The sequence below is a fragment of the Hippocampus zosterae genome, chromosome 16, assembly GCF_025434085.1.
Source record: "Hippocampus zosterae strain Florida chromosome 16, ASM2543408v3, whole genome shotgun sequence".
In the NCBI taxonomy this organism is placed as follows: domain Eukaryota; kingdom Metazoa; phylum Chordata; class Actinopteri; order Syngnathiformes; family Syngnathidae; genus Hippocampus; species Hippocampus zosterae.
Genome location: NC_067466.1, coordinates 18,831,189 through 18,839,980, shown reverse-complemented (window position 1 = coordinate 18,839,980; position 8,792 = coordinate 18,831,189). Strand labels below are relative to the sequence as shown.

The 8,792-nt window shown below is 54.4% G+C and overlaps 1 protein-coding gene across 1 annotated transcript in view; it reads right to left on the bottom strand.

Annotated features, from left to right (window-relative positions):
• Window positions 1-638: 638 nt before the first annotated feature.
• LOC127588828 (rho guanine nucleotide exchange factor 12-like) overlaps window positions 639-8,792 on the bottom strand; it is a 9,841-nt gene continuing 1,687 nt past the window's right edge. Inside the window, 28 exon segments of the mRNA XM_052047693.1 lie at window positions 639-1,137; window positions 1,228-1,282; window positions 1,420-1,580; window positions 1,741-1,887; window positions 2,000-2,281; window positions 2,364-2,437; window positions 2,517-2,597; window positions 2,669-2,756; window positions 2,884-3,051; window positions 3,425-3,500; window positions 3,578-3,655; window positions 3,745-3,845; window positions 3,956-4,070; window positions 4,154-4,279; window positions 4,542-4,627; window positions 4,781-4,927; window positions 5,061-5,218; window positions 5,715-5,868; window positions 5,948-6,178; window positions 6,256-6,361; window positions 6,459-6,573; window positions 6,678-6,710; window positions 6,907-7,044; window positions 7,137-7,242; window positions 7,511-7,553; window positions 7,744-7,842; window positions 7,918-8,028; window positions 8,111-8,467. Of these exon segments, the coding sequence (XP_051903653.1) occupies window positions 1,124-1,137; window positions 1,228-1,282; window positions 1,420-1,580; window positions 1,741-1,887; window positions 2,000-2,281; window positions 2,364-2,437; window positions 2,517-2,597; window positions 2,669-2,756; window positions 2,884-3,051; window positions 3,425-3,500; window positions 3,578-3,655; window positions 3,745-3,845; window positions 3,956-4,070; window positions 4,154-4,279; window positions 4,542-4,627; window positions 4,781-4,927; window positions 5,061-5,218; window positions 5,715-5,868; window positions 5,948-6,178; window positions 6,256-6,361; window positions 6,459-6,573; window positions 6,678-6,710; window positions 6,907-7,044; window positions 7,137-7,242; window positions 7,511-7,553; window positions 7,744-7,842; window positions 7,918-8,028; window positions 8,111-8,467 (3,450 nt within the window). The 3' untranslated portion in view covers window positions 639-1,123.

Here is an 8,792-nt window from a genome sequence, read left to right as displayed (position 1 = left end):
CGGTTGTGGTTTTGTGCTGCTGGGGTGTGTGTGTGTGTGTTTGTTCGCGTTGCCGTCGTCCACGTGGTGTTGTAAAGTATAAATTATAAAAAAAAGACGGACGGCCCTAGCTACGCTTTTTCGGCTCTCTGTGTGCTAAATAGTTGTTCTATTCGATAGTGTTTTTGTTTGTTCTGAAATGTAAAAACAAACCGTGCACTACGTCTTTAAATACGCAAGACAAAAACCTGCCCTGTGATTTTTATTTTTATATTTCTCATGTCTGAACGACTCGTTTGAGAAAAGAGAATGCCCAAAACCAACTGGAATGTTGTATATTTAGTGCCTTTTACATTTCATCGGCTCACTTGAACGTCTGCTTCAGATAGAAACGTTAAGATTCATTTATTTTTGTTCTTTTATTGTATTTTTTTATATGCATAATAGCCTGTCCTGTATCCTCTTGTTCAAATTTTATATATATATAAAAAAAATAAATTCTGGCCAAATGTGTTTTCATCTTAATTCAGAAGCTCCTTCATTTTGCCCTCGTTGAAATCCCGCCACCCCCCCAATATTTCCCCTTGTTCTTGAGTCACCCCCCCCCTCCCCTCCCAAACCTTTACATTTGTTGTAACATTTAGTCATAAACTAAAAGATGTGCGCATTTTTTTTTATTGAACAGGAGGCGATGCACATTGCACATGGACAGAAAAATAAATATCGCATAATTAAAAATGAACTAAAAGATGATTAATATCGTGCGAATACATTAGCATCTTTTGCGTGTTACGACATGAATACAAGATAGAAAAACATTTTCAGCATAAGTTAATTTGACAAGTAAGACTTCACAGCAATCGGGTTTAAAAGTTCCACGATTAAAAAAATGGTCTAAAGGGGGTGGAAGAGGGGTTGGGGGGGGTGGGTGGGGGTGCTACAAATTCTCATGTGCAGTCTTGTGAATGTTTGCTTTTTCGTCATAACGCACTCAAAGCCGGCGAAACGTTTCGCAAGAAGTCCCGTTCCACGACAGCGCAGTGGCAAATTTGGTCGGCTCACTTTCGTGTTTGGCGGCTTGACGGCAGTGCGAGGCCAAAAGTGGGCGCCCGTTAAGGATGCCCGCAAAACGGCAAAGTCGTCTTCAGTGCACACCGTCTGAAAAGCGTTTGACAGCGCAAAGTGTTAGCGATGAGTGCGGAAAGGAAGCCGCCGACGACGACGACGGCGAGTGGGCGCGGAGCACACCGTTGTCCGAGTCGGCCGACGTCCCGAGCAGCCGCTTGTACTTGAGCTCCACTTCCTGGAAGGAGGACGGCGCAACATTTGACAACTGACAAAATTCAGCTTGCGTTGCCTTTTGGCCGCAAAGACAAACTAGCGCCGAATGACGACTTCCTTGAAACGTCACGACGACGCTTCCCAAACGAGTTTCTGTACCTTGAGGTACTGCAGGTCGGCCTGCAGGAGGCGCAGGTGCGTCATCAGCCGCCGGCTGAGGTTCGGTCGGCCGCCGTTCTCCGATGACAGAAGTTTGCTCATGTCCACGGCGTCCAGCGACGCGTCGTCGCCCTCGCCGGCGCCGTCCGGATCCTCTGCGCCTGCCGTAGCAGCCACAGAAACACTTTGAATGCTACGACGGCAACAAAATGGCGGCGGAACGTCACCGCAAAGACGACTGAATTGAAATTTGGAGTCTTTTTGACCACCAATTAGTCCCCCCAAAAACCACGGTTTGCCGGCTCCTGACGAGAGGCGCACCGTTCCGTTCCGTCTGGGCGTCGTCGTCTTTTGGGAAGGTGTGGCGGGCGGCGGCTGAGGGGGCGGGCGGATGCGGGGGCGTCGTTGTCGTCTTCTCCTCCGGGCCGGCCGTTATGTGCTTGAAGAGGAGCTGCTTCAGTAGCACCACTGCAAGCACAAAGATGCATGTCGGGGGGGGGGGGGGGGTGTGTATCTTCCGCTTGAGGGCTCTTGACTGAACGTTAGCGGCGAGTGCGGGTTGTACGTGCGGTCAACTTACGCGTCCCCAGAGCTTCTTCGGCTTTGGAGGACGAGGAGGACGAAGCTCGCGCCTGGTCCTCCTCGTCGTCCTCCAGCTGAGCGTCCAGGAAGGCCTCCAGTTCTTCCTCGTCCACCTCGCCCTCGTCTTCCTCTCGCCGGTCTCCCGGCCTGCCGTCCGCCGACGGCGCACCCCCCCCTTCCTCCTCCTCCTCCTCCTCAGGCTGCTCGGCCTCCTCCTCGTCCTCCGACTTGATGGCGTCAAAGGGGTTTGCGGCGGCGCCATCCGGCGTGTCGGATGTGTCTGAAAAGACCAGTTGCCGTCTGATGAGAATCGTCCGTCGGGCGTTTGGCCATCGAAGGCAGACCGGGGCCGGCTCGGCTACCTGACGTGCCGCCGCCGCCTTTGCCGGGTTTGTCCATCTCGCGGCTGATCATCTCCATGGCGTCCTGCTCGCCTCTGAGAACGGCAAACAACTTTCAAAAAAAAAAAAAAAAAAGGCCACTTTGTCCAAAGCAAGAATCGTCCGCCGACTTACTGAGTGGGCGTGGTGGGCGCGTGGCCGCCGCGCGAATTTGCCTTTGTGGATTCGGCGCACTGCGTGATGAGACACTGCCACCTGCAGGGTGGGAGTGAAAGCGACGTGAGGCCGGCCGGCCGTGACGCGCCGGCGGCGGCGGCCCGACTTACGTCCTCTGCTCCGCCACGGTCTGAGCCGTCAGCTCGTAGATCTGCGCCCCGTTGTCCGACATGGACAGCACGAAGAAGGACTTTTTGTCTGGAAATGCAAATCGGGCGCATATGCGTTCACGCAAGCCGCATCCCTCGTTGGGACACAAACCAAGCAAGAGCACGAGCCAGCGCATCGTCTTTGAATACGTCACGCGACGGAGCGTTGCGATTACTGGTGGCGACGGGTCTGACGAGTACGGTGCCGAGTTTGACGACGGGGCTGAAGCTGAGCTTGGTGTCCACGGCGCCGGCCGCGTTCTTGCTGTGGAACTTGAGCAGCAGGCGCTCGTCCTGCTTCTGAAGGAGCACCAAGATGTCCTCCAGGAGCAGCGTGTACAGATCTAAACGCACCAGAGGCAGCCAATTCAACTCCATTTTTCGCTCCAAATTTCGGAAAACTAAAAAAAAATAAAATGCAGTGGATGCGCAGAAGCGCAAAGTATTCGCGGTGCTCGACTTGGAGTGAGGGGGAGGAGCTTCATTTTGATTGGCCATAGTCGTGTCTCTCGGGGAGCTGTCCTGCTTTGCTGCCATCTTGTGGCCACTGAAGGAAATTGTTTCAAGTTGGAATTTTTTCTTTGAACTCATTCAGTAGCAGTGCCAATTCTGGACCAAATTTGTTCAAAAACGTCTTTGAGAGCGAATGGGTAAAGGATCGTGATGGCGAGGCGCACCCACTGCATCGCGAATCTTTGGGGGGGCGGGCGGCCGTACCAATTCTTTTGTCTTTGTTGACTTTCCAGGAGAGCGGTCCTTCATGGAGCATCTTCCTCTTGGTCAGGTCCAGATTCTGGAGGGCGACGGACGGCCCCTTTGACACAAGTGCAAACTCGGCGACCCCCCCCCTCCCCTTTCGGCGTTTCCTACCCGCAGCTCGGCCACGAGCGGGTTCTCGTTGGGCTTCAGCGACGAGATGTCCAACCTTCTCTGATAGTCCTCCAGCCTCTTTGGGGGCGGCGGGGAGAAAAGATGGCCGCTTAGGCCCGGCTCGCCGTTTGGCTTGCGGCGGACGGTGAGTCTTCCCGTTTTTCTACCTGCTTGTTCTCGGCCTCTTTCACCGCCTGGTTGACGTGGTTGAGAATCTGCCGGCAGCATTCGCCCGCTTTTTTCACCTTCTCCGCCTCCTCCTCATCCTCTGCGGACAAAACAAGAAGGTCAGCGGCGCGTTCCTCAAAGTAAAATACAAGCCCCCCCCCCCCCCCCCCCCCCCCCAATGGCGCCATCAAGTCCTCCGAAGCCGCCTACCCGTGTACTTGGCAATCTTGTCCAAGAGAAGCGGGTACTTGGTGGCTCGCTGCATTTCCACGGGAATGATGTCCTTCAGCTGCAGCCGCCGGCACAGACGGTTGCTCTCGGCCGCCTGGAAACAAAGCCGCAAACGCGCGCTCAGAGCCGGGCGGCGCTCGGAACGGAGCGGCGGCGGGGGGCGGGGGCGGGGGCCACCTGCATGAACAAGGTGAACCTGGGGTCCTTCTTCTTCTTGCTCTTGATGAGCTCCAGCGCGGCCGGTTGGTTGCTGCAGAAGGTGGCCACGGCGCGCCTGATCTTCTCCTCTTCCTCGCCGCCGAACTGCAATTCACCAGCAGAAGCCCCAAGACGCGCGATACGCCGTCAACCGTCCGCAAGCCTCAAATCTCGATGTGTCGTATCGAGTGCGCGTTGCGGTATCGTCGCTCGGCGGCGGCATCCGAGCCGCGTATTGCGCAATCGTTTGCTAGCAAACATTTGTTAGCCGTCCGGATGCCAAGTGGATTTCATCTTCCCTTTTCCCAATTTAGGAACGATAAATCGCCGCCGAGAATCGAGATCCGCTCCCGCGGAGCGCTCGTACCCAAGCCAAGAGATCCTCGCCGATGTGACCGATGACGGACGCGTCGCTCCTCTTCCTGACGGCCGCCATTTGCTCGCCCAGGGAAACTGGAGGGAGAGCCGCAAGTTACGCCCCCCGAACGACATTGAAAAGGAGCCGCCGTGATCCGCTCATCCGTTCATTTCAAAGATTTTACGATTTCTTCCCGTTCAGGCTAAGGAGGCGCCCGTGCGAAAGGAGCGTCGGCGCGCGCCGGTCACCGTGCAGCTGAATGATGTCGTCCAGGTTGGTGAAGATGCTCTTGACGTCGTCCGGCGGCAGGATGGCGTCCCTGCTCAGCCGCTGGCAGAACACGCCGTCCATCACCTTCAGCATGCGCAAGTGGGCCCGCTCCGTGTAGAACAGCTCTCCGCAGGTAGGAACAAAAATTACCATTTTGTCGCGAAAACCGCAAAACTCTTCGGTCGTCTCATCGCGGCTCACCATCCGGCGTCAAATGCAAAAAAAAAAATGGCCGCCTTTTGTTTGCGGGTGGCTCACCGTTGATGACTTCCTGCCTCTTGATTTCCTGCGGCGCCAGCGCGGCCAGAACCTCGCGGCTCACCAGGCTCTGCCAGTTGAGCGGATCGTCCTCGCCCGCGGCCTCGCACGCTTGCTCGTCCTCGCTGGCCACGTCCGCCGCGCACGTCACCTCCATCCTGCCAATTGCGCTTCGGTTTAAGTAAAATTTTATGAGACTAAATGATGAACAATTTTAGCGTGACCTGAGTCGCCGGAAGATGAAAGCCTTCCTCGGGGCGGCGTTAGCATTCGGTTAGCATTCGGCTAGAGTGCGCGTTCCTTCGATGAAATGGGGTCTACCATTACTGAAGGGACCTTGAACGTAGCGAAAGCTAATCGTCGATGTTGCGATCAAGCTTACAACCGCCGTGAGATCGGCGCTACCGTAGCCCGGCTGCTGCCGTTCACGTGCTGGGGATCAGGCCAGACTACTTTGAGGACAGACGGACGCAGATGCAAAAAGTTTCTTGTTTGTTAGCATGAAGCTAAACTGACCGAAAGGGGAAAAAAAAAAACTGGCCATTTGTTGCGACGCGAGCCGAGTTCACCGCGACCGTACGAGCGCTTTGGATCCAAATGACCTTTGACCTTTGACCTTTTGTAAAACTCGTGCGCGAGGTCGCCGGCGTCTACCTGAAGGCATCGTGGTCCGCCTCTTCATGCAAGTCCTCCAGGTTGGAAGGACTGAAGTCAAATTGCGTACTGGTGGGGCCGCAAACGCCATCTTGGTGCTCGCCACATATCGAGACCTCGCCGACTCGGGGCTGGATGCAGAACGGAGAGACGTCTGCAGGGGGGGGATGGGGGGTGGGGTGATGAAGGAATCGCCATTGTGATCGGCAAGCGTCCCGGCGGGCGTTCCCTACTGCTGTCCGAGTCGTGGCCGCTGGCGTCCGATATTGCGGCGTTGGGCGAGCCGTGCACGGACGAGGCGCTCGAAAGATCCGAAGTCTCGCCAAGGTGGACTTCGGACCACCTCGGCCCGCGGCTCCTTCCGGAATTCGAAGGCGACCAGTCGGGCGGCTCGGGGGCGGCAAAAGCCGCCTGGGGGAGGAGTTTCGGGGAACGCTGCTTGTTCACCTCCGCCGCCTTGCCCGCTGCACATAGGCGCAAAATATTCCCATCTGGCATTGCCATGATTGAGGGAGGGTGGGGGGGGGGGGCGACTCCTCACCTGAAGTGGAGTCCACTCGGCTCAAACGGCGCGGCGGGACCAGGATGTTGGGAAAACGAGGCTTTTTCACCTTCTCTTCACCTTCCTTGTCGGGCTTGATGCTCTTCTGCTCGGAGAGGGAGGGAAAAGCGGGTGGGGGGGGGGGGAGAAATGATATTTGGTTTTGGTTGACAGGCGCACGTCAGAAGAGTTCAAGCGCGCACCTTAATCTTGGGCAGGAAGTTGATTCGCGCTCGTTTCTGCTCCAGGCCTCGAGGCTCCTTGACTTTGACGCCGAGGTGCTTCATGTACGTGAGGATGACGTACTGCATCGTTTGGCTGCCGCACAAGCACAAAATGCGCGCCTTTAGCTCCTTTAGCCGAGGACGTACCGTACACGTCGATGCAAGTGTGTGTGTGTGGGGGGCGGGGGGGGGGGGTACCATTTTTCCTCCTCGGAGGGTTGAGATGTTAACCTGCAACAGGAAACGTGCCGTGAGCATCGTAAAAAGGATCCAACATTTCTTAACAATCAGCCGTTGAGCTGATGTATGGATCCATTTTTTTTTTTTTTTTTGGACAAAAGTAGTTGAAACTCTTTGGAATAATCAATGAAATATACAATCCACTCCCGATTTTTGCATGCACGTCAAAAGATCAAAAACATCTCACAGGACGTCCTCGATCTTGGCGAGAATATGTTCGGCGCACGAGCATTGCCTCTCCCAGGCCAGCGGGTCTTCGCCGGCGTCGGCGTCCAGCCTGGACAGCTCGTCCTCGGCCAGGGTCAGCCCCATGCTGCGCTTGTGTCTGCGCCCGCAAACCGAGCACAACACGTCGCACGTCAACAACGCGCGCACACCCCCGACCCCCCCCCAACCCGTTTGCTTTACTACACCGACCTGAAGTCCTCCAGGTTTTTATGCAGGTCCGGCATCAGCGAGTCCTGCAAGGTTTGCGTGCACTGCTTGCACACCTCCTCTGGGATTAACTCCAGCCTGCGCTTGTCTGTGCACAACGCAAAGCACTTTTTGTACGTCGTACGCACCGGACAGGCACGCTTGACAGCGGCGACCGCTCACATCGATCGCATTGTCGATGTTGACGATCAAAAAAATTGTCAGACATTGACGTCTAGTTCATTTCAGCGGGAAGACGAGCGTATAGTTGATGAGTCAAGTTGCTCCACTTTGGCACGCGCGACTTTTTTTTTTTTTTGTCGTGCATGACGTGCCATATGACTCCATTTAAAAAAAAGAAAATAAAAAATTCTTACCAAGTTCGGCTGCGACGGCATCTGGCACCGAAACTTTCAGATTCTACAAGTTTAACAAACGGAAAGAGCAGCAGAATTGCCGTAAATCGTTTGCAAAAAAGAGATGAAGTTCAAAATGCCATTTCAATAGAAAAAAAAAAATGAAAACCACCATTTTCAAGAAAATAAAATTAAAAATGCACTCAAGGGACCGGAAAATAAGATCAAATGGAGGGAAACGAAATGCCACCCACCGCCGTTCGATCCACAAAGAGCGAGTGAAACTCCATGAAGAAGCGTCGGCTTTCTTTGGAGTTGCTTTGCTTGTGGATGTCGGCGTACAAGAAACACAGCTGAGAACAAAGACGGGAGAAAATTTGAAGATGGCGAACGGTGCCATCGCATGGATCGAATCTCGCCGTCGGTACCAGGGGGGCGGGGTCAAACTGCGAAACGACGTGATGCAGGAAGACGGCGAGGTGGGCGGGCCGACACTTGAGCGACTCGATGCTCTGGAAGCAGCCGCACTGCCCGTTCATCTGAAAACAAAAAAAAAGGCGCTCACTTGGATTGCGCGAAAGCAAGAACAACAGGAATCGGGTCATTTCTCGCGTCGGGTACCTGCTCCTGATGCGAATCAAAGTAGTCGTCTTCGGCGCCGATGATCTGCGGGTGGAGGAGGTACGGCGGGCTGCCCGCCACGTAATGGCCGCCGCCGTCCTGAGCCGCCATGACCGTCAAAATGTACAAGCGCATTAAAACACTTGATTTATTTTGCAAAGAAAGAAAGTCATTTGCAAAAACTTCATTTGACTCGTTAGCTCGTGCGCCTGCGCTAGCATGACATTTTTCGCTAGTGTCGCTCGTGGCGGTTTTTGCGCATTTCAGTGAAAAAGGATACAATGGAGAATTTAAATGCGGGAAAGCATATTTATGGGTTAAATATTCGACATCGAACGTGTCCAACGGCGTATAAAACTTGTTCGGCCATGTTCATGAAAAGCAAGATTATGCTCCGAAATGGCGTTAGCTAGTGCTAATCTTCAGAAAGTGGTTCAGTTCAACTTTCCTGTCAGATACGAGACTTTGAAAATGCCTTATTGCGAGGGGGTGGGGGGCCGTGGGGGGTGAGTCTGCACTGGAGTTAGCTCATACTAATAATTTTATGTGAGTAGTTTAGTCGTGAGCACGACTGTTTATATACGGGCAGGCATCGGGGGCGTCCAAGGGCGCGGTCGCCGCCGTCTCTCACACAGCTAATCCAAACACAGACGGTACACAGTACAACAATTAAGTGAAATTG